At 42.0% G+C, this 24,920-nt stretch overlaps 3 protein-coding genes across 7 annotated transcripts in view; all 3 read left to right on the forward strand.

Annotated features, from left to right (window-relative positions):
- The first annotated feature begins 1,772 nt into the window (after positions 1–1,772).
- oafa (OAF homolog a) lies at positions 1,773–16,595 on the forward strand. Its single transcript, XM_082502811.1, has 4 exons — positions 1,773–2,551; positions 13,403–13,537; positions 13,623–13,803; positions 14,597–16,595. The coding sequence occupies exons 1-4, from the start codon at positions 2,321–2,323 to the stop codon at positions 14,869–14,871; spliced, it is 822 nt and encodes a 273-aa protein (XP_082358937.1). The 5' UTR covers positions 1,773–2,320; the 3' UTR covers positions 14,872–16,595.
- A 173-nt stretch (positions 16,596–16,768) lies between these two features.
- tlcd5a (TLC domain containing 5a) lies at positions 16,769–22,373 on the forward strand. Of its 3 annotated transcripts, none has more exons than XM_082502818.1 (4): positions 16,769–17,282; positions 19,631–19,790; positions 19,930–20,133; positions 20,562–22,373. In XM_082502818.1, the coding sequence occupies exons 3-4, from the start codon at positions 19,938–19,940 to the stop codon at positions 21,092–21,094; spliced, it is 729 nt and encodes a 242-aa protein (XP_082358944.1). In that variant the 5' UTR covers positions 16,769–17,282; positions 19,631–19,790; positions 19,930–19,937; the 3' UTR covers positions 21,095–22,373. The 3 variants fall into 3 exon arrangements, with proteins under 3 accessions (XP_082358944.1, XP_082358943.1, XP_082358945.1); XM_082502819.1 differs by lacking the exon at positions 16,769–17,282 and adding an exon at positions 17,537–18,149; XM_082502817.1 differs by lacking the exon at positions 19,631–19,790 and having other exon boundaries at positions 16,770–17,282.
- A 1,009-nt stretch (positions 22,374–23,382) lies between these two features.
- The window catches only part of arhgef12a (Rho guanine nucleotide exchange factor (GEF) 12a), a 44,522-nt gene continuing 42,984 nt past the window's right edge, over positions 23,383–24,920 (forward strand). The window contains exons 1-2 of one of the 3 annotated variants that reach the window (XM_082502813.1): positions 23,383–23,510; positions 24,657–24,877. In XM_082502813.1, coding sequence (XP_082358939.1) covers positions 24,846–24,877 — 32 coding nt within the window. In that variant the 5' untranslated portion in view covers positions 23,383–23,510; positions 24,657–24,845. The other 2 variants (XM_082502812.1, XM_082502814.1) reach the window with 2 other exon arrangements.

The raw sequence follows: 24,920 nt of genomic DNA on the forward strand, positions 1-24,920 counted from the left end.
CGGATGGGTGCAGGACCTTGAAATGCACCGTGTAGAAAGTAAAGACCATCGTACGTATCATAAGTTTACCAGTCTCACAAATTGTCGTCATAAATACACATTCCTTAACCGTTTATTAATATAACCTTTGAGCTCAACGGTAATTAATTAGCAGTGGAAATAATTTTTGGTAGCATCACAGAAATGTAGCAGTGACAATAATATTGTATGCTGTAATCGTACTGGACAATTAGTGATACAAAACAACTGTTTTATCCTGTGAATAAAAGTATATGTTTTTGTCAATGTACCATAATAACAGAAGCGAAACACAATATTGTGTCAGGACAATTCACTATTTATGCACAATAAACACAGGAGCATAGCGCGACAATTTCTGTTCAGCGCCAGACTTGCTTGTAACCTATATCACCAATTATGTTAAGAAAAATGACGCATTAACTACAACAGCAGACTGACCTTTGTGGAAATGCTTGGAGCAGACTAACCTGTGAGCTGGAGGGTTCTGGGACGTTATATTTGATCTTTGAATGGCTGCAATCCAGGCCATCCGTCGCCTCTTTGTTACTTCGGAAACATGGCTCGAACAATTTCTCTTCAACGACGTAATCCGATAACAACCGATCTCTTTACCCGTCGGCTTCCCGTGGCTGTCATGCGACCGGCTATTGCAGTTAATAATACAACAGCTTCTTGACATTTTTGTGTTTCTTTTTTATCGCTGTATAACTGATTTTAATTGAAAGTCTGTGTGCGCTAGTACCGCTTGCCACGAGTTCCCAGAATCCTTTGCGGTTCTACCCGTGAATGACGTCACATTTTCAATCTCTATATAATATGCATGTTAAATTTTATATTTGGGGTAAAATATCAAGTCTTTTCAAGTAAACCGGTTCAAGTCCAATTCAAGTCCCAAGTCATTGGTGTAAAAGTCCAAGTCAAGTCACAAGTCTTAGAACATTTTTTAAGGTCAGGTCTAAAGTCATAAAATTAATGACTCGAGTCTGACTCGAGTCCAAGTCATGTGACTCGAGTCCACACCTCTGCTGTTTACCTCCACAGTGTCCTTTATTTCCTTTATTGACTGATTGATTGATTTTTTTTTTCTTTTACGTGAACCGACTGTAAAAAATCAAATTTCTATAGAAGATTTTAAAAAATGTAGAGAAGGAAAAACACAAACTACCGCTTTTTTACTTTGGTGCTGTATGAATGGCCATGGAGAGGCCATTAAGGGGAAGTCTTTATCAGTAGGAGAGGCTGCAAAAACTTGTGAAAATACAGTTTAAAACCAAAAATTTACATGCTCCTTCACAGTCTCCAAAGCTGCTCAGTGGACCAGTTTGAAATCTTTGGCTGACCGATTTTGGCCCCCTGGCCTTATGTTTGACATCCCTGTTTTGGCGCATTTAATCCAATATTACCTCCACAAGATAGCACATCCGCGCGCATCCTATTAACTCACATCACAGGGCTTTTAAACTTAAGATAATATCTTCTATGTTTCCAACATTTTTACCTGCTTGGTTATTGTTTGCTTTACGACCACCGCCAGCTGCACGGTATAGTTTGCTCATGCATTTTAATCATCCCTACATGCCGTGAGCAACACGCACGGAGCTGTGATTTACAAATCCCCCTACAAACACCTTTTTTTTTCTAATTGCTGGGGTGGAGGAGGGGGGTATTATTAGCCCATTTGCTGTGGAGTGCAGGAGGATCACATGAGGCCTTTAGGGGGATGGGCAGACTTTTCTGAGGGTGGTATGGCTTTAAGAGTTTACTACCATCAGTGCGCTATTTCACTCACACGCCGCAGAAAGTTTGGAGGCCAGGCGAGCAGCGGGATACCGACGGATAGGAAGTGACGGGACTGAGTGAGAGTCAGAAGGAGGTAAGAAAAGAGAGAGAGAGAGAGAAGACGTGAACATCAACACAAAGCAGAGTGAGAAGCAGCGTGCAATCATCGGACTCTTGACTGTGGTGCGGGAGGGAGCTGAAGTGCGCATGATCTTATCAACAACACCGGAGCGACACACTTTCAATGGAAGGGAACTGGTCCCAGAAGTGAAAGGGAGAGATTGCAGTGAGGACGTGTGTTTGTCGCCTGATTCCTATGAATGTGCCCGTAATTGTGGAAAGTACTGACGCACGGCGGGGGGACCGCATGAAAGAGTGACCCACCAAACTTTGATCATGAGGGAAAAGACTTGACGAGACAACACGGCACAAGAGAAGAACACAGCTGGGATATGAGCGGAGACCTCTGGATTTCGCCTCGATTTTTTGCTCTCTCGGGTACGGTTTTGCGTCTTCGGGGATGTTTGCGAGTTGCATCTCCGCGGCTCCAGGTCGGATACTGACTCGTTTCTGCGCCCTTGTGCTGCTCGTGGCTGTGGGACTCGCTGCGGAGCTGCGGGTCCGAGTCCGGCTCTCTGACGGACTGGTGACCGAGGAGGTTTTGGAGGCGGACAGCGAGAAAGACTCGATATCACTCGAGTTCAAGCAGGGAGATGGGACGCTCATCACTTTTGTGGTGGACTTCAAACGGGTAAGAGGTTGTCCTGCTTACCGCTGAACATGAGGCGGATACTTCCCCCTGGCTCATTTGAATTTTAGGTTATTGAATAACTGCAATTTCCCCTCCAGAATCAGAACTAATTAACAAAGAACTTAATTTCATGCTTCCCATTTTATACCTGCAGACTCATAACACTCCCTCGGTGGTCCTGGAAGTCACTATAGGAAGTCCCCACTTAAAAATAAGAAATTGTGTCTTGTCACTAATCCTTAAAGTCAGTCCAAATCTAACTAAAAGGCACTACTGCTGTGCCCCTCCACCCCCTTACTTTGGTATAATACACCCATCCACCCCTACAACCCCCCAAAAATCTGATCAAGGATCTGCACCGTTCACATAATCAGAACCCCCAATTCTCCCCAAATCTGTGTATCCCTTAGGTGTTGAAATCCGCAACAATGGCTTCTTGGTTCAAGCTACTTTGTTAAATTTTAATTCAGGGTCACAGATCTGAATCTTAAACAAAATCACACCTAAAGCCTTTTTTTTTTTTAAATAAAGGGGAAAAATCTGAGCAGTTACTGTAGCCCATATTTAAGCTGAAGTATAAAGTTTCATTCATCCCTTTCCATCACAGCTGAGTTTCACCGAGGTCAAGACAGCTGCTGCTCCTTAGATGTGACGCCCCCAAGACCCTAATGGCCTTCGAAACCCCTGCAGCTCAAGGGTCCCGTTCAGAGCTGATCATAAGTGGCCATATTTAGCATTCTTCTAAAATATAGACAAACAGCTCAAGTGTCCAACGCCAACCAGTTGTAACATTTTGGAAAGATGACACTGTTTTGCTTTTGTCAATGGCTATCCGGAGACTCGTGAAATTGTCAGTCTTGCAAAATAAAAAAACAACTGCTTTGCATAAGAGGGGCGTGTGTGGTGGGGGGGGGGGGGGGGGGTGCACAGAGCAAAGGCATGTGTCTGTGATGGTTGCTGTCACATAAGCTGACAGGCTGGCGAGATGTGAAGGGGGAGATTTACCAGGATTAAGTGGGCATGTCTGACCTTTTTGATCTGCACGTCTGGTTCACTAACCAAAACAGCTAATTTAGAGTTGAAAGAGAAGAGGCCGTCACCCCTCAATCGCTGGTGACACCCACAGAAAGAGACGTACAGTGATCTGAGAGCAGGGAGCCCTTTTCCTGACCGTGCAGGGTTGCTGTACCCCGTCACGCATGCACACACTCCAGCGCACATCACATCTGCACATATGGTTTGGTTTATTTGAACCTCTTAGATCGCTTTACTTTTCCGCTGCCTGATTTATCTGTACAGTTGTAGGTCAGCCTCTTGCTGCTCCCCCCTACCTCTCCCCTCTTTCTGTCTCACCCCCCCTGTCTCCTGCCCCCGCCTTGTTTCTTCTGCATGTGGTTTTCATTCAAGTCTTGTGCAGTATCTCCCAAGATTTATGGAAAGTTGGATGAGCTGTCACTTCCAGCTGCCATGAATATATAGTTCAGACGAGCGCCTGTGGGAAGCGGAGTGTTTTAAGAGGGATGTTAAACACTGAGTTCTAATGATGAGACACAAAAAATATGGATGGCTCGATAGATAATGTCACATTTTGAAGAGCAAGTCTCGTTCACTGAGATTTAAAAAAAGAACTGAAATGTAGTCACGGGACAGCAGCCTCATTACTATTTGCTGCTTTGTGAATACGTGGCAAAATGTGATGGTAGATGTTATAGCCATTAGACACTGGTGAAGTGGTCTGCTGAATGTGAGAGGGAAGTTTAGTCAACCTTATCCAAGCAATGAATCACAGTGTATGAGCCGTGCAGCGATTTCAGGAAGGTTCTCTGATGGTCTGTAAGCATATGGAAAAGATGAAAAGGTGGTTTTAGCTTGCTCATGACACCTCTGTGTCATGTTGACTGAATCTCAACATGTGGACACCGCTGTCTGTTAACTTCAAAGCAACAGATTTATGATAGTGCGGTTTGCTTTTTTTATGAAGCACAGGCGTTATGGGGTTGGATGGAGTTGATTATCTGCCACTTATTCTGTAATTGCATTTGAAGGTTACACTCTTTTTTTTTTCTTTTCTTTTCTTTTTTCTTTTTTCAGCGTGCAGTAATGGAGCTTTTCATTCCCGTCTGGGGTCTCCATGAAGTATTTACAGCTGAATCGACTCTAAATTATGTAAAATTGCAGCAATCTGTCTGCAGCTCAGAAATATCCTGATGAAATGTTTCACGTCGATCTGCAGATTTTTTTTTTTTTTTTTTCCCCACTGTGAGACAAATCTCAGCACAGATGTCGCTCTGAATAGAGAAGGTAGCTGCCAATTTGGTATCCCCCCCCTTTCCACTCCATTAAATTCTGCAATTTATGGTTCAACACAGGCTAGTACCCTGAGCTTAACATAAACCGTTGTCTTAAGGTCAATGCGAGGGAAATGACCCTCATCTTTCAGGGCTTGTTTTGGGTCTTTCCAGATTTGGTGTTTGTGTGTCTTGTCTTTTCTGTCCATCAATGCAGGAATGTGAATGACTTCACGGGGATCTGGGATGCAGTGGTGCACGTCATCGTACATCTATAGTTACAGGCACCTTGGCCTGCAACTGTAAAGCCTTTTTATTATCTGGATACGATTTCAGGGTTTTAAATTTCGGGGCCTATTTCGATTTATAGACTTTTTAGGTCTTCTTTTATTCCTAGATGTTTGATTCGATTCCTTCTTGACGCAAACCTCCACGCTTATCAGGGCTTGGGACTCTTATTAGAAGTACACCGTGGGGCGCACTGCAGTTACAATTTAATGTTAGGCGGCCAGTAGCAAGTGCATTGCTGTCATTTCCATGATGTCAAATAACTAGGTGTCCTTTGATACATCTAAGGTGTGCTTTAAATAATGTAGCAAGTTTGTCACTCTTAAGTGACTGCATGTGAATGCTTGTAAAGGATTCCTTTGCCCTTTAAGTGCAATGTCAGGTGGCATGTTTAAACCCAACCGCAATCCCTCTTGTTCTCTTAACTATGGGTTTGTTTTTTTTAATGCCTAATCCTAACCAGCAAGAAAAGTCAAAAGTGATTTAAAAGCATCTGAAACAAAATGCAGACAGTCTCCTGTCACCCCTTTAGCCACCTAATATGGTCGTTAAAGCTCAGAGGATCTTTTTTTTCTTTCTGCACTTTAAAACTAGAACTGCATAGTTTGAGATAGTAGGAATAAACAGCTGATACCATCAGTTAGAAGGAAATTTGAAAGGCTTCCGCTCACGCTAGCGTTTTTACTACTTTGGGTGACAAAGCTTTAGGAGTTTGCTGTTCTTACCAAAACCTCAGTTATTGGAACAATTTTGAAAATAGGGGTGTGGGAGAACAAAGAAACTGCTGATCCAAAAAAATCACCAACTATATTTGAGGTTCAGAGTTTTTCGATGGGGATGATCATCTGCACCTTACACCATCCCGTTAACTGGGTCAGGATCTTGTGAATGATGGCACTGATGAGCACGTCGGTGTCCGTTTTCTTTTTTTTCTCCCTGAACCTTGCAAACTGGATCGGCTTTCACTGCGGAGGCCTGCGTTACCGTCAGCTCAGCTCATTGTGATGGTCTTCAAAGCACAGAGGCTTTATGCACACGCCCAGAAATAAGCTTGCCGTAAGAATGGATTGGAGTTTTTTTTTTTTCCACACACCCTCATGTGCTGTGTCAGACACAGAAGGAAAGTTGAGGGTGGGGAGTTAGGTTGGTTAGCTTTTCTGTGTGCCCTCCCATTGGGTTGCAGAGTGTGACCCAGTTAGGCAGGTGCTCATTCAGAGTTCTCTTCGAGCCTTCGTATGCTGTATGCGCCATTAGAATTGTTTAACTGCATTATCTGTCAGACAAACTCTTTTTCTTTTCTTTTTTTTCCTGCGTGGGAGGCCGATGACAGTCCACTTTGTTCTTTTTCTTGTTAGTGTAAAACGCAGAGGTTTGCCAAGAGTCACAACTGGCTGTTGTGTTTTTTTCCCATGTTACAGGTACTTCACATTAGTACAGTACCGTAGCAACCTTTTTTTTTTCTTTACTTTTGGCTGCCACACCTTGCCTCTTACTCAACCTTGAAACACCATCCCTCTTTGTCACTTGTACAAACTTGTAAAGTCCTTTTTATGGGTGAGTGTCACCTGTTCCAGGAAGTGTTGTTGTTGCTTCAGGTACGTTCAGTACGTTATAAGGCACACAGGTTTTCACACTCCAAACGGTGACTGTGAGCAATCTGTGAGTCACAGAAATCCATGTGGCAAATTGTTTACTCAAGGGATGAACTTTGAAGACCTCGCCTCCTACTCTGCTTTCCTTTTGTATGTTTTTTGCGTGGGAAAATGACTCTGTTCAGAGAAGTTACTGCCTAGTTCTGCTTTCTTGTCTTAAATCTTTGAGGTGGCATTCTTGAACGCTTACTTTTCGTTTTAGTACATTAAGATCTTGTAAGGTTACTCTGTGCTGGAGGAAGAGTTCAGCTAACTTTGAAGTATTTAAAAGTGAACTTTTTGTTTGTTTGTTTACCCATGGCCATAATTTTCCCTGCTTTTTTTCCCCCCCCTAAAAATCAAAAACAAAACACCAAAACAAGCTTCTTCTGTGGTCTTGTTGTTGCCATTCGGGTCTCCTCATGATCCCCCTTTGGCCTCTGGTGGCCCCTTTGCGCCTGTTGGTGTCTTTATCCTTTTCCCCTCCTCCTCTCGCCAGAAGGCCAGATGTTCACATTTAATACTGCTGATAAAGAGCTTCCCATTTTCACAGTCTCTGCTTCCAGGGAGAGACCAGAGCAGAGAGATGACTATCATCTAGCTTTTTAAAAAAAATTCTTACTGATCAGGACAGGGACCGCACGGTGCTGTGGTAGCAGCCTTTGACGGACATGAAGACGGCAGTTGTGGCTTGCAGTGTACATAGTTGTAATTTTTGTCTAACTACAGATGGTTTAAGATGAAGAAGATTGGCAATGACACTGACAAAGAATTGAAGCGTGCCAGATCTTTCTGTCTCCTGAAATATTCTTTTTGTCAAATTCATGGCTGTGTCCGTTTGGGTAGCGCCACTTCGCAAACTTCGGACTTATTTATTTTAATTTTAGGTCAGTGATAGTTCAGGCAGTTAAGTCATAGGGGTCCACACCTGGGAAGGCATTACAACACCCTTTTCCTTGTCAACAATCTGTCGTGTCACCTTTCCTGTCATAAAACAGATTCTGTTTTTTAAGAAAAAGGCTCATAAAGGATATGTTGTTACATAAAACCTATTATCAATATGTATAGTTTGAATAATACCATTATTTTTGTGGTTCCTGAAACCGGATATGAAAGATGTGCAACAACAGTTGGAGGCTGAATGGGACTGTGGCCATCTCTATTGTTTATGCCTCATCTATCTGCCTCATTTCCTTCCCTGTTAGCACTCACTGCTTGCCTCTTTCTCATTTCCTGGATGCAGAGTCCCCCATAAACTGTTTGTGTGTCTACTTAATTGTATCCAGATTCTGCATGAATGAATAAAATGATGTTGTGGGCTGTGCAGAGTTAGTCTTTTTAAAAAGAATTTCGGTTGTGTTTTTGTGCTCATGTGTAACACCTAAACATTAACCCCTCATGCACTGGGAAAGGTAAGCTCCTTTTGCATTCTTGTCAGGAGAATAGCCAACAGGAAAACCTTTCTTTTCATGGCTTCCAGTGTTTTGATTGTCCATTCATTGCCAGTGTTTACTAATTGGTTAGCTCTTTGGACAGCCAGGTGTGACCAGACCTAAATGTGGCTCCACATTCCTGCCTTTGGGGCGTCTGTAATTAACTTCAGCTCAAAGCATGTCTTAGCTCAGTGGCTTTTCTCCCGTTCCTTTTGTATGTGTGCGTCTTTCCCTCTGTCTCCCAAAAATGATCTTTAATCCCTGCCAAAAACCTGTGCTTTTTTTTTTTTTTTGCTGCTGCTTTGAATGGCTTCCCTCACACACTAAAGCAAATACCCTGTCCCGTCACCAAACATTTAAAATCCATACGTGTTTTCAAAAGGCAGTCGGAGCCATTTACGTAGGTTCGGGATTTTAAAAGTAAACACAAGGTTTCATCACTCGAGACAAGCGAATAAACTGGAAGGCTGCACGGTGCTGAATTTTATGTAAAGATTACATTGCCCTTTTTTTTTTTTTTTTACTTTTGATAGTATACAAGCTTGACTTTAATCTTATTTGTTCATTTTTTTTAAAGTATTACATAAACTTTTTGGTCCTATGTCAGGCAAATATCCACACAGACCCACACTGATCCCAAATGACTCATCATAGCGTGGCTTACCAGCAGTCCTCCACAGCCAGCCATCAGCCTTATCAACAGACAGGGTCTTAGGGGGGATTTGAAAACAGGAAGAACCCCCTGCACAGGGAACACATACTGCTGTACTGTTTGTGTGCGTGTGTGTGGGTGCACTTGTGCGTGAATATCCATCCTTGCATCGAGTGTGAATCGGTTCAGCCAGAATGGCACTCAAACTGAGATACATATATCTCTTGCAAGTGCAGGTGCAATGTTCCCATGAGCGTTTGGACTGCTTTTCATTGCTGGGCTCCTATTTTAACAGCCTGTAAACCAGGTATATACTCTGCAAGGAGACGGAGTTTGTCTTGCTGGGTTACAGTGTCTGAGAATGTTCACTGTAAATGGCACCCTTTGAGTGTCTGAATGGGCTTTTGTGCACCTCTTAAATAATCTGACCCACCAAAAGTAACCACCAATGAAACGAGCCCCTACCCTCTCTCCTGATTAACAGGTCTTCGTTTGACCCACCAGTCATGTTGCATGAATACAGACTTGTTTGGCTGTTGGCCAGTGGTAGTTTGTCTGCAAATGGACTAAGTCCTATGTGTAAGCGAGCAATGTTAAGGAATTTGCACTTGTGTGGATTATTTATAGCCACCCTGACATTTACGCTGCTCTGCTAGAGTAAAAAAAACTCAAGGATACGCTGCCCTTTGATTATGGTATCGCCAGTCTTTTTAAAGATGGGAATAAGGTTGCCTTTTTAATTCGTAATGTCCGAAGGTGGTTATTTTCTGTAATGTTGGTCAGCAAGTTATTACTCTAATTTTTTTTTTCTAGGTGTAAACACTCTTTAAGGGGGGTGACTCATTTTCCAAATGTGGGCACCTCCTCTTTAGGGAGTATTTTGAAATTAACGGGTGCTTTCAAGCTCTAGCAAGTCTACTCGATTCCAGCATTACTGTTTTTCTTGCCATATGCATCCCAGGCAATTATTGTGTCTACTTTTTGGCAGTGTGGTGTATTTTATCAGGAACTGACGAAATCTTTCTCTATAATCCATCACACGAATGAAGCAGGTTTTGTTACAACAGGAAGGGATTACCCCATACTGTGACCACAGAAGCGCCTTTCCTCCCCGTCTCATATTTGTTTGATCTTCTGTCAGTCCTCTGTTTGCATAATTCGGCGACTTTAAAAACACCTTCCCGCTTGGGAGATTGTAAAAAGAGATAGCTGTTGTTTGATCAGTAAGACGAGTGCGCACTCTCTCCTAGTGATATTGCCTGTCATCATAACAACAGGTGTAAACCTTACTTTAATCACTTCATGTTTCACTCCTTTATTGTGTTTTCTTTATCACGCTTTGGAGTGCATCTGCACACATCCCAAACGGTGGTGGTTTTTTCTGGCGGGCAGCAAAGATGATATAACTATTTTACTCTGTTTGCTGTCAGAATGTCAGTGAAATTTTACTCGAGCGTGACCTGAGCTGACATGTCCTCAGCACTGGTTTGGTGTTGTCATTCAAAGGTCGTAATTAAATTTTAACTACTCTCACTACATGACTGCGCACAAAATATACCAATGCTGCCAGCTGAATATGAAGACTACAAAACATCTTGGCCTGTCAGAAGATAAAGATAAAAGAAATATCACCATCCAGAAACTGTAAAAGTTCAATTCAGTGCAGTTCAGTTTTTCATATAGCAGCAAATCACAACAACAGTCACCTCGAGGCGCTTTAAATTGTAAGGTAAAGTTGCTACAAATATGTAGAATAAAGCAGAAAACCCCAACAATCAGATGGCTCCCAATTAGCAAGCACTTTGGTGACAGTGGGGAGGAAAAACTCTTCTAACAGGAAGAAACCTCCAGTAGAACTAGGTTGAGGGAGGGCCAGCCGTTATACACTTATGGACAAGTTATATCCTCTAAACACTAAAATGCTAAGACAAATATATATTTATGAGGGGCAATGGTTAGCATCGTCCAGGTCATAGCAAGAAAGTGTCCGGTTTGAATCCACAGACCATCTGGAGCGGTTCTTTGTGCAATGAAAAAGTTCTAAAGCAGGTATGCAGGTGAAAGTATCTCTTTGGTTAATATTTGCAGGTATGGTTTTATATTCAACTTCTGATCTTCAGGGTTTTAATTTCTATATTTTAACTCAAATTGTGTAACACGGATAAATGGAAATCTATAGACTACTGTAAACTCTTAAGTACCACCAGCCAGGTAGTCTACTGGCAAAATGCCAGAACTAGAGTAATTTTCTGTAGTTTGAATGGTGGGTGTGGTGCACACAAACTCTGCTCTCACATCTGGTGCAGCCATTTTTTTTGGAGTTTACCTGAAGCATAATGCTGCCACATCCTAGAATAGTCTGCGCTACCCCAGTAATACATCATGAGCGTGCTTTATGTTTGTTGTGCAGCTTTGCTCTGTCCTTGGCATGGCTTCAAATCATTTCAGGAGCTCTTCAGAAGTGAAGCATTTAATCTCCAGGAGGAGGGTTGTTTTTTGGGGGGGGTTTGTATGTTTTGTTTTTTTTGTTTTTTTTCTATAATTAAGGGGATTTTCCTGCCATCCTGACCTTCTCATTTGCTCTGCACATCTTGACATGTCTTAGGTCAAAACTGATCCGATGCTAATTCTAGCTACGTGTAGCCAGAAGCTGCTTCTGGGGAAATTATTTTCTGGAACCTGATCGCTGCCTGTTTGCTTCCTAATTAGGTAATGTAAGTCCAAAAACTTAGCCAAAACAATAAAACTAGGCAGTAAAACACATACCTTTTGGTATTTCATCATTATTGTTTGTTTACTTTGCCATAATGAGACATAACAATGGGAATGGATGTTACCCTTAGTACCCCCTGTAATATTTCACCCTGTCGACTTGCCACAGCTCCCAATCTGTGCTCCCAATTTTTCAACACCATGACTGTCAAACTGTGCCCGTAAGACTTTCCATGGTGTGCAGATGATGTCATTTTGATACAAAATTGCATCAATAAAAATCGTTGCCACAGTAAGCACTGTTAAACTACCTTTGCCCTTTTGGCCTAGACGCAGAGTAGAAATTAGACAATCATTAATCACGAGACATAATGACACAACAGGAGGGGATCAGTGTCTTCGCTTTGCTGTTGAGTCGCTTCCAGAGAAGCAGAGCTAGTGGAACTGCCATGCTGCTCTGTAATTACCCAGAGAGCCCTGGGGCAAATCCATGTGGCTGACACGAATACCTTCCTCTTCTTTCTGTCCCTCCCTCCCTCTCTTCTCCCCACCCGGTGTCCCAGCGTAGCACTATGTGTCTGCAGCATGGGAGGTCTTGAAGTCATGGCCTCTGCTTACTCCTGCACTCTGGGGCAAATGGCCCTCTTGTCCTTCTCGCTGTAGGCATTGTACTCACTCTTTTCGCTGTGATATCTCTTCCTCCGCTCTTTGACATTATCTTATTGTTTTGTGTCTGCAGGAAAAAGCTGAGGCATATAATTTCCACTGGCTCATTTCTGTGTTCCTCTGAGTACCATGTGAACAGCTCATAAAGCTATATAATCAATATTTGCTTAGTAATTTTCTTTCCAGGGGTCAAACAGGATTGCCTTGTGTAATACCCGTGCTGCTATTGTACCCTTGCCAGTGTCTCTTTTCACAGACAAAAGTGGCTGTTGGAGTGAAGATCCAAGCAGTTTGTAAAGGACTGCAGAGCGTAAACACTTGTGAGGCAGAATGCATTGCCTTCTTGCCAGGGTGTACTCTTCTCCATACAGGAAGTGGAAGAACTCAGTGGGGTTATCTCGGAGCTGTTTATCTATTCCAGAGTTCCTCCTGCTCAGGGAGTGAAAGCCTTCAAACTGTTACTCCTCAGCTGCCTGTTTGCTTCAGACGGGTGTGTGAAAAGCGGAGGAGGGGTATTTAGGACTGTGTGTGTCTGTGTTGGAGCTGAAGCCAAGGAGGAGGGGGTTTGGAGTGGGGTTCTAATGAATAGGAGGACAGGTCTACTGCTCTGCTCTCCAAACTCTCGAAGCTTCCCATCATGCTTTGCCTTGCCCCTCACCAAACTCTTTATGGCCTTTTGGTTTGGTGCCAGATCGCTCGCACATTTGCCAACGTGTGTGTGAGTGTGTGTGTGAGTGAAAATTCTCACTATTGACATTTTGCTAGTAGTACAGTTCTACTTTAAACAGCATGCTAAATTGAGTCTGACATTTCTGGCATGTGAGAAATTCTAGTAGGTCTGACAAGAAACAGGCTGGAAAGGTTTAATTTGACACAGCAGAATACTACAGTATTATAGGAGCCTCATTGCACAGGTCTGCAGACAAAAAGTATCAACAAGCTGTCATGTGAGCCTTTATGGGTGAGGTGAATATAAACCCTTTGTTTCTTTGAGTAGACAGCTGTTTGGACATCATTGAACTGCTTTAAGTACCGTAATGGAAACAGTATGTGTTCTAATTTGGATGATTCTCCTCATATAAACAACAACTTATCATAACCTTGCCTCGACTACTATTCCCGATACTTTCCGGGAGTCATCTGTTCAGCTTTCTCATTTCTCATCCCTTTGGCTTTTTCAGGATGTGAAAATATTCCGAGCGCTGATCCTGGGCGAGCTGGAACGAGGGCAGAACCAGTACCAAGCCCTGTGCTTCGTGTCCCGCCTCAACCGCAATGAGATCATCCCCAGCGAGTCCATGGCCCGTCTCAGGCAGGTATGACACGGTGGAGATTGTGCTATGGAGATTTTTCAGCTGATTATATACTGTGGAGAATCTGAGGATATTACGTCTTTCCCAGAAAAATCCCCAGGCCATTCGTTTGGCAGAGGAGCGGAGAGGCCTGGAGCAGCTGACTATGAGCGCAGCGGTCAATCTAAGTCGGGCCTGGCACCTCAGCGCCCACATCCACAACATGTGTAGCGAGGCTCGCGAGGCCATCTACACCAGTGAGGCAGATGTGAAATACTGGCTGGAAAAAGGTCAGCGGCCATCTGATTTTTGTTTATTATTGAACCTCACATAAACTCTGCTGGTGTTTTTGTACCCTCCCCCCCCCCACCCCCCTTTTCTTTCTCCTCTCCTGATTGTCTCTCTAATTCTGCATACGTCTCTGAACTGATTCTCCTAATCTCCTCAACACTATCTTCCCTGTTTCTCTCTTCAAGACACCTCTTTCCACTTAATTCTAGTGATATGACTTCAAGTATTATCTTGTGGGGTTTCAATGATAAGACTGTGTGACTGTGCATGTTATCTAGGTTCCTCTCCTCTTTCGCTCTTTGCTCTCCAAACTGCCTTCTTGCACACTATGAAATAGGGTGAAACGGCATGTGTGTGCATGCAGATTAATTTTGTTTATCGGAGAGGTTCAGCCCATTATTTAACCATTTGTTTTCAAAAAAGCAGTTTGCAGCAAGATGCAGATTCTTTATAGCAGCGAAATCCAAATTATTCGAGCTGAGGAGAATTCATACGACAGCACTATTGTCAGCTGACAGCTTTGTTATTAAGAAAACAATGTTGATGGTCACGGTTCACCGAGCGCTCTGCGCCGTTATCTGCACAGGGACCTATCGTAGCGTCTCCTTAGCATAACAAAGCTGCCCTTTCACTGCAGCATCTCGCCTGTTTTATGCCACTTTGTTTGCGCTCTCTAGATCACAGCCGCATTTAATTGAGCGGAATCAGAAAAGGGAGCGATCGGCGCAGACGCGCGACTGCTTGCTTTTTGTTTTTAACTGCCACATGCTTCAATATCTGTTTGTTTTACAGGAGTGGACGGCTCCATATTTGAGGTTCTGCCCCAAGCAACAGAGCTACCCAGCTTTCAGGCCTGTCATGCTACTAAAGACTTGTGGCAGCCATGTCTCTGCACGTACACCCTGCGGCTGGAGTGGTACCCGTGTCTGCTGAAGTACTGCCGCAGCCGGGACGCAACAGGCAAGGGCTCCACCTACAAGTGTGGCATCAAGAGCTGCAGCAAAGGATACCATTTCACGTACTATGTTCCCCAAAAACAGCTCTGCCTCTGGGACGAGGAGACCTAGAGTTTTGTTGTGGATGTTTAAGAAACGAGAAGACTTCTTTTTCTTTTTTGCCAGCCCAGCCAATGCTTCTCCACCCATGCTAACCACAGCAACACTGGACCTTGGTTTATATCATGTGAAGTGAAGCTGTGTCAGGTGGGGAGGGCCGACATCCAGACATTCACGTTGAAGTAGAAATAAATTCAGGTTCCAGATGAGACCAAAAGCTTTTAAGGGAGATGCAGCAAAGTCACTAATTTTTCACTAATGTTTCTGGGGAAAAATGACCTCTTGCTGTCAGTCTTAACAAGAGATATATAATTTTTTTTTTTTTTTTTTTTGCCAAGAAGCTGTCACTTTTGTGCCTTTTTGGGGAAAGTGAGTGGGGCAAATTAAACAAAACCTCTCAAACAAGCTATGGTATGCACAAAAGATGGACAGTCATACACCGGCAGAGGAACAACACTGTTCCACTCTCAGTCAAAAGGAGGTAGACAAACAAATTCTTCCATCCTGGTGAAGGAAAATTTGAATGTTGGAATTATCTGTCTTATAAAGTTCTGTGAAAACAGTTTATTACCAGCTAAATGCTGTTTTTTTACCATGTAAGCATGCTTACAAAGAAAAAACAAAACCTCTCCAATGCTATCTTTATTTATTTTGGTTGCAAAGTGAAATTATGGAGGACTATCATTAAAAAAAAATCTTTTTAATATAATAACCTCATCTGTTTGCTTCCCTGTAGGCATTAAGTTAGTTTCTGAAGTTCATCTTAAACCACAGAGCCTCAGTAACACAAAGTATTCAAACATATTTCAGGTTAACCTCTTGGCTGTTGTTTCTCATCCATATCCTGTTTTGCTTATATACTGCCTGTTTTCATTCTTGTATAGACGGTGTAGAAAAACAGGCATATTATCCTATTTAATAGTGAAGATTTATCCCGAGTTGCCCTGTCATTACCCATGGGGACACCTCCTGCCCACAACTCGCACCCCTCTCAGTCTGTTTAAAAAGTATCAAACCAAAGTCAAAGAAATGCTGTGAAAGGAGCCGTTTAAAGTTTCAGTTTCTGGACACAAGCTCTTCGGTATGGTGGTGTTTTTTTTTGTTTTGTTTTTCCTCCCCAATGTGAGGATCCATTCAAGCAACAGGCGCTTTAATGATCCACACTGCCATCTTCTGGTTAACCAGCATTTTTAGACTTTTATGCGCGCTGCCAGAATTCTGGTTCTTGGTTTCCGGCTTTGCCTGCTATAATTTATACATCTCATATTTGCCCCCGATAATTTACGTGTAATTCAAGGAGCACTTCTTAAATTTGTGGGACCAAATTTAACTTGTCTGTCTGTTCTTTATAGTACTAGGTTAAAGAAAAGACTGCTTTTCCTCAATAACTTCAGCCTTTTTACTGCCATAACGCAAAAAAAAAAAAAGGGAGAAAAAAGAGGAAAAAAGAGTTTTTAGTGTGCTGGTATGTCCTGCTAACTGAAGAACCAAATGAGTGAAACACACCTATTTGTGGCCTTCTCTGGTGATCAAGTGCCTTAACATTTTACTGATGTTTTTGCTATGTAATTGTAGATTACATTGTTAAACATATTTTTTTTCTATGAAAGAGTTTTTAATATGTTGTAATTAAAAAAGCTGCCGTAACGGGAAAAAAATGAAGCAATTTGGTTAAGTACAATTTTTAAGAGCTGTTTTACATAAATTGTTTTAATAAAGTCCTTCTTTGCACTGCATGGACAGCTTGGAAGTTATTTGTGGTATATTGGAGTAATTTTATTAAGCCTTATATGGGGTGTGTGTGTGTGTGTGTGTGTGTGTGTGTGTGTGTGTGTGTGTGTGTGTGTGTGTGTGTGTGTGTGTGTGTGTGTGTGTTTGGGGGGGGGCAAAGGAATCGGTGTATGGGAATTAAGAGATATACAGTTTAGATTCTTTGCATAGTCATCTGCTTCTGGGTGCTCCAATAAATTGTCCTGTTTTGCACTCGGGTGTGTTATGCCAGTCTTTCGATCAAGGTTGTAATTTCCACCATTTCCCACACGGTGTCGCCCCTGTTCCGAAAGAAAAAGAGCCTGCCATCGCTACATCAAGGATGAAAGCATGCTTTTCCTACAAAATATTGCATAAATCTACTTTAATCTCTAATTATGGTATTGCACGAGATAATATAAGCAGGATGCAATACACTTTGTAGTGCTAGCAAGTTAATAGGAGCAGAGCATGCAAATGCAGCTACTTGTAATGGGATACAAAGGATGCTGAAGGAGGCTGCTGTTGCTGCTACCCGGTGCCGTTCAGTTAAAGGACAGCAAAGTGTGTATCCAAACAAACCTGCCTCGGTCTTCTACGAGCATATATTTGCTTCAGAGGACGCAAAACAGCCAGGATGTAAACAGAGAGACAGCCACATGTGAACCGTCAAGGTAATTATATTTCACCGCATTTATAAACGTGTTGTAACCCCATAAAACAAGGCTTTGTTAGCTTGCTAGCGGTTAGCTTGCTCCCTGATCCATCTAATAGTACCAGTGCAGAGTTAGCCTGTTATGATAGCATCCCCTCGGCTAAGGGATGAGCTATGGCCCTGCTCTGCTGCTGCCCTTTCACATTGTTAGCAACAGCTGCTTTTGCTGTCACCATCAATAAACTGGCCCACGAGCAAATGAAGAAATTTCTTCATTTGTTCGTGGGCTCGGGTTGCCAGTTCCCGTCCTTTCATTGGTTTGCGTGGGAACACAATTATTACGCTATTAGTTTTTACCTTAAAACAGCTCAAATCTGCATCCATTATAAGAGTAAACATAGCTCAGGTGTCTCACCCTTATCCTAGGAAAGCCTGCAGCAGGGCATGCTGTAATGAAGAAAAACAAATAATAAACATAAAGGTAGTTGTTCAGTTACCTGGTGTTTTCTTGTGTGTACTCTACAGAAGTCTTGAGTCACCACTCATTTCTTTATATTTTGCTAGTAAAATGAGCATATATTGAAACATGTGCAAACATTCATGGGAATGCAGTGTAATAAGGCAAAAACAGACTTTGTACAATTCTAAAGCGCCTGAAAGTCAATATTTGGCAACAATCGTTATTCCTTAGCTTTGCCTGAACTCTCTTAGGTAAGCTTTCTTTTCATTTTTTTAAAAGTTTAAGTAGTCTTTTTTGGATGTTGGATGACTTTTGTTCTGTTCTCTGTCAAGATGATCTCACACTGCTTCAGTAATGTTGAGGTCCGGGCTCTGGGGAGGCCAATCCATGAATGATAGTGTTCCAATATGTGTTTTTTCTATCCAGGTATGTCTTTACTGCATTGGCAGTGTTTGGGATCATTGTCATGCTGAAAAACAAAGCAGCTGCAAATCAGATGCTTTCCACATTGGGCTGCATGGAGGATTAAAATCTGAGTGTACTTCTCTGTGTTTATAATTCCATCAATTTTTACAATTTACAATTTTTACATTGTTATCTGTTGATTAAGAATGGCTTCTTGACAGCCACCCTTCCACTGAGACCATTTCTGATGAGTCTCCAGTGAAAAGTAGATGGATCAACTGATGAATTGTCTGGGCCAGACGCATCTCTTAGGACTTGTGTCACATCCTTGCTGGATTTTTTTCTTATTTCTTAAGGACACAACTTTCAAATATTGTTCATGTATTACAGATAGTTTTTTTTTTTCGGCCTGCCACTTCTGCTTTTGTTCTCCTCTTGTCCAGGTTCCTCAGATCTTTTAATGACACACTGCATGCTGTACTAAGATATGCCATCTTTCCATCCTCTAGTTGTTTTTGGAATAACTGTATTGGTGCAAAAATACTATTTTATGCACGTTAAAGTGTATTATCTGTGGCATTTTTTTTATAGATTCAAAAAAGAGAACAGTTTTGTGACTGTCTGCTACTAACAGAGTGCACAAGGCACAATTTAAAATGGATTTTCTATTATGTAGGCATAATACTTGTTTATTCCTGGAGTTAGGTCCCTTTTTATCCTTGAATTAAAAAAAAAACATTCCCAAGAAAATGGTCAGGTCAAAGGACTGGACTGAAAAACTTTCAAAACCCTTTATAAAGCATGGAGAACGATCACTCAAAACCAGAAAGTCTGGCTTCTTGGAAGATAAATATAGAGAAATGTGGAATCGTTCAAGACTTACTAGTTTTATTTTATGTCATTACATAATTTTGTCATTGCATATTCAGATCTCAGATGTTTCCTTTGTTTGCTCGTGATTTTTTTCTCCCTACTTTATTGTGCGTTTTCAGATGAACATGCAGGTTTTCTAAGACTATAAATTCAAGCCTAGTCTTCATATCAATCATCCTTAGGTGCACCCTTTTTATCCATAGTACAAGTGAATCTGTAAAATGATTTGCAGCGGAGTCCATAAACAGATGAATTAATTTATTAACATATTCATTTTCAAGCAGAAAATCTGAAACGGTTCAGTGTCCCGCCTCTTAAATATAGTAATTTATTGCTCTTATATGTGTGTTGTAGTAACTGAATATCTTTTAGTTTATTTGGCTGGCATGTGGACATCACAAGCATAACAACGAAGATAGCAACGGGACATTTTTTGTTTGCTTATTAGTGCAGATGTCAAATAATAAGGGAGAAAGAGCCTTTGTCCCTCTCGGGAACTGTCTGAGACCCAGCACCCAGTAACCTCTCTGCCAGTTTTGAAACTAGCTTCAATCTTTAAGAATCAAGTGTACATCTTGTTCCAGTTCACTGAGGGTGGGCTCATCTGTCTGCATGGTCTCACCTCCTAGTACAAACGTCACAGCAGAAGAAGAGACGTCCCCCTCACCCCACCAGACCCTCAGCCGGCCTACTATAGTACTATTATAGTTCAAGCAAAGGCTAATTGTTGCTCCCTCACAAAGAGTGCACAGTTCAAATCTCTGGACGGTGATTCTTTCTTTTTCTTCTGTAAGTGATATTACAGAGCAAGAAGTTCCTCCTTGCATTTTTCTCTCGCCATGTAATGTGAGTCAGAGTTGGCTTGATGACTGCTGAGAAGTTTGTTTAGCTGTAATTTGCTGCTTTTCTTTGTTTGACTTACCTTCAGAGGGGAAGATGGCTGTGCTTGTCGTTTGTGCTCTCCTGTGCCTATCCTGCTGGGTGTCTTTCTACTTTGTCCTGTGTAACGTTAACGGATCCAGGAGCTACGAATGGAACTGTCGACTCGTCACGCTGGTGCACGGGATCCTGGCAGTCTGCATCACAGCGTACATAGGCTATGTAGATGGACCTTGGCCTTTTACTTATCCAGGTAGGGGATGCAGCTTGTCAAGATTTTGTGTGCACATTAAAACCTAAAAAGACAGCAAGGATGCAGAGACACAGCATAGATTTTAAGCAGCTCACAGACTTAATATTATATCCTCTTATGCATTAATGTGACATTACTGTTTAGGTTCATCTATTAGTTTTCACTGTAACATCTGCTGCTTTTTCTTTGAAAATTGATGCAGACATGAGGCATCTAAACTAGTTAGCACAGTTGAGCTCTAACTACCAGTGGAAACTTTTTGTAAGGTGCTGAAAAATCTTTAGACACAAAGACAAAAAGTTCTCAAGAGCTGTTTTTGTTACACGCCAATATAAACAACTATGTGCTCATTTCACAGTAATAACTTGTTTTATCTGTTTCTATAAGAAGCTAACTAAAGCCGGTCTTTTTTTGTCTGTGGATGCCAGGTACAAAGAACACCCCTCTGCAGATAAGTGCCATGGTCCTGAGTCTGGGCTATTTTATTTTTGACATGGCCTGGTGTGTGTACTTCCGTACAGAGGGACCAGTTATGCTGGCCCACCACACCATGAGCATCCTGGGAATCCTGTTGACCCTTTGGTTGGGGGAGTCTGGCATCGAGTCGTGCGCGGTGCTCTTTGGCAGTGAAATCACCAACCCTCTCTTGCAGGCGCGCTGGTTCCTCAAGCAGACTGGACGTTACGGGACTCTGCTGGGGGACGTTGTGGACGTCCTGTTTGTGCTGCTGTTTGTGGTGATGCGAATCTTCGTGGGAGGCACAATGCTGTACTGTGAGCTGATCTCCCCCAGGCCAAGATTCTTTATCAAGTGTGGCGGAGTGGCCATGTACGCCCTTTCCTGGGTCTTTATGGTAGACATTGTTCGATTTGCCATCCGGAAGAGCAAAAGCTGGCACAAACACCAGAGAGACCGCCAAGAGCTTTTAGCAGCTAATGGTCATGAAGGGAAGAAGGAGTGATCGGCATCAGAAGGGAATCCATTTATGTCATTTCTCTGCTCTTCGCTTTGGACACTTGATGGAAAGTACATGGAAAGCAACTTTCTCCATGTTGAAGTGTGATTTTAGAAAAAGGGATTTTTAAATTAAAAAAATGCTAAGGCTTCTTTTTGTAAGGTTTGTGGATTTTGGAGCTGAACATGCATAAAAGGTGCAAACAGCACTGACGCAGTTTATATCACTGAAAACCAAAGCATGTTGTATAAACACACAAAGAAAACCTGTGGGAAGAAAAGTTGCCGTTAACTGTGACCTAGTCATGTGTGGCAGTGTGGCTCCAAAAGGAAGTTCCCTACTAGAAAAGAAAAAGTTTACATGTAATGTTGTAGTCCTTGTGAAACACTTTTAGTGATGTCAACAGACTAGGATTGGTACTCAGGGAAATTAAGTAATATCAGAAAGATTGACGTGTGTTTGATGTGTTTAATCAAATTTCTATTTATTTTGCATCCCTCCTTTAAAGCTCTATGTTACAGTTTTATTGAGTCTATTAAATTCTAAATGTGTTCTTTTTAGTGTAAATTGTAAACTATAAATACATTCTCATGTTTTCTGAAATGGTAACCCTTGTCAACTTTATTGTACCAGATGTGTGAGGGTGGTCGCGCGTGAGTAATCATTTAGACAAGATCTGTGCTCTGCACTGATAGCTCCCAGCTAATTTAATTTAATAAGCTGTTTGTTGAATGTTTCAGTCTCACAGAGATCTTGTCAGAAATTGTCCAAGCTTTGATTAAATTCATTCTGAGCTATCTGTACATTGTGCAAGTCTTTCAAAAGGTCTTTTTTTTTAAATAAACCATTTTGAAATAAACATGTTATACAATGTTTGCCTTAATAAAAAATGTGCTACTGGGATGAAGACAGGAAGTTTTTATATTAAGGGACTATAATGACTGAGCCCAGATTTTTATGTGCATTCTTGTCTTAATTGTGAGAATATGTTTTTGTCGCAATAGGTTAAAAACATGCCATCTGTTTGTTTCCTATGTCTGTTCACCTGACTGGCACTGAGAGAAGTCTCTGTGTGCATCACCAATACATACAAGAAAGTACAAACCTAACTAGTGTGTGCCTTAGTTATCTGAATGTACCTTCCTAATGTGTTTTTATCCTTTCTCATGTACTGTAAACTCATTCAACACAGGAGGCGGCGTCACAAGAGCCATTTTGGGTCGGGGTTTCATCGTTCACCTTTGTAATCCCTGTGTAAAGTGAAATAAAATAAACTTGACATGTTGTTTGCATTCACTAAACAGCAAATTTACAACTAAACTGAAACATCAACTGTGTTCTAGTCAAGCCTAGCGAAACTCGAGATGAATTAGTCGACTGAGAGTGAAGTTACCTAAGCTGTCCACATGATGGTGTCATATCAATTATTTATGAATGATGAGAGAGGAAAGATGTGGTCTTTCTGCAATTCTAAAATAGCAATGAAAAGGGAAGAAAAGCACTTTTTATTTTAAACACAAAGCATCAGCAACTTACATTAAGTTACATTAAGTCCATGTGTAACTTTTTGGTTTTTCTCATTTTAGCATAAATTCGGTCGTTTTGGACCAGTTTTCAGTCTTTACCAATGCAAAGTGGAGATAGGTGTGTGTCATGCTGTGTGTAATATACAATGTGCCTTATTTATTGTCGTATTTACAGTATAATGTAGGGTGCCAGAAATGCAGTGATGTGTGACTGCAATGGTCAGCACAGCAATCACACAGTAGCGCAGTAGTTGTGTATTTAAGCAAGGTAGTTGTGTGAGAAAAAGGTTAGAGTACAAGCCAGACGGGAATTTGTTTATTAAGAAAGATAAAATTATGTACTTTGCATTGATAAATATGACTCACCACAACCTTAATGGGACAGATGAAGTTTTTTTTTTATCATTTTCATTTGATGGTTGGTTTTGCTTCCAGTAATATCACATGCACAAAAACTGGAGTCGTATAAATGACTCTTGGACTGGAAGGTTCAACACTTTCCATGAAATGCATGAATAATTTATTGTGTCAGTTTCATGAGTGCCTTTTGCATCCATATTTGACTTTTACGGCACACACAGTTACTTGAAGCACTATTGAGAAGGAGACTGACTAACATGAAGATATTCGTGTCTATACATTTAAAAATGATCAAATTATAACAATTTTTTGGCCCAGTGGCCATTATTTAATATCCCTGCCAGCTGCACACGCCATTGAGGCGCTGCTTGTTATATTCACAGCCTACTATAGTTGCATCATACACGAATAAATTATACATGTTTAGTATTACTGTTACCAGTAGTAGTAGTAGTGCTTGCTGTCGTTGTTACTCGTTTTTCAGTAGTGGTCCCTGATATTATGCTGAAATAAATTCTCCCCGGCGGCAGGAAGTGGTTAGTCTCTCCCAACTGCTAGCTAGGGCGTTGCTAGCGGCAGAAAGTGGGATTTTTTTTGGTACCTTTCCTCAAGTTATTCTCTCGAACAAACAGCGTTGTACGTTGGGAAAAAATAACGTTTAATGTTCGCTACAAGTTTCAAGCCCCTCGACGCTTTTTTGTCGTTGTTTACACGGGAGCGGTGGTTACTTTCTTTCCCGTTAGCTGGCGGCCACATAGCTAGCCTGCTTTCCATCCACGGGAATTCTGTCGAGAATTGACGATTTCTTTTGGAACATGGAGTCAAGAGACGCTGTGCTGTGCTAACGGGCTCCGCTGCATTTTGTTTCCTCAAGGAGTCTTTTTGAAGGACATAACGCGAAGACGTATCGCAAGCCAGTGAAAATACACGAGGTTTTTGTGTATGTATGTTTCGCTCGTTGGCCGGCTCATTGTTGTGAACGGGAGTTTGCTTAGTTTGCACTCGAAACAAGAGCCCACGAAGCAAAGTTTTTTGCTGAAAGAGCTCATCTGTTTTGTTAGCTGGTAGCTGGTGAGCTTCAACGACTGCCAGTTTGCAGTGAGAAAGGATTTTTTGGGGGGGAAACCTATGTGCTTTTTTTTAAATGACCATTTAACTCAGTTCGTTTCTTTTTAATCAAAGCGGTTTGACGTTAGCTGCAGTTGTTTTGCTAATTTCTAACACGGGTCGTTTAAACTCGGCATTGAGCGATTCTCCTGGTCACGGGAGAGTCGTCCCCACAGCCACAGACAGGCATTTCTTGGAGCAGGGAATACCTAATGGGACTGGAGGAATTTCCAGCATCTTCACCGATCATTTAGACACCGAGGCCATTCGGCCGAGCTGGGTGTTGGCAGACGAACTACATCGCAGGGCCAAGGTGTCAGGAACGTTGGGATACGCATTGTTTACATACATCATATCGGCGGAAAACTGGGATGTGAATGCAAAGGAGACACACGAGGAGTTCGTACATACACGACAACTTGTGTCAGCTGCACCAGTATATTTATTATTGTTGCCAAAATATTGTTTATTACGGGGTAGGACTGCTAATTCGACCAAGGCCCCGATTGATTTTTATGATCTGCACTGTAGATTTTTTGCTGTCATTTAATTTTAACAAGAAGTCCTGGTTGTAGCTTAGGCTCATCTGGTGTTTGGAGGTGCCTTGCAGCAACCTCACAGTGAACTGATTCCCAGCATCGTTCTCAAAATCCCTGCCTACTCCAGACGAATGCCAGAGAAAGACGCTCCAGGAAATCGCCTCATCACACTCTGGAAAATGTTAATAGGATATAATTTGCTGCAAATCTAGAACCGGAAGCCCAATGAGTGACACACAGCCCAGCTTCACTGACAGGTACAGTAAACAACCACCTTTTATATTCTGTTAATGCACTGTT

This window comes from Aulonocara stuartgranti, assembly GCF_965226115.1.
Source record: "Aulonocara stuartgranti genome assembly, chromosome: 14".
NCBI lineage: Eukaryota > Metazoa > Chordata > Actinopteri > Cichliformes > Cichlidae > Aulonocara > Aulonocara stuartgranti.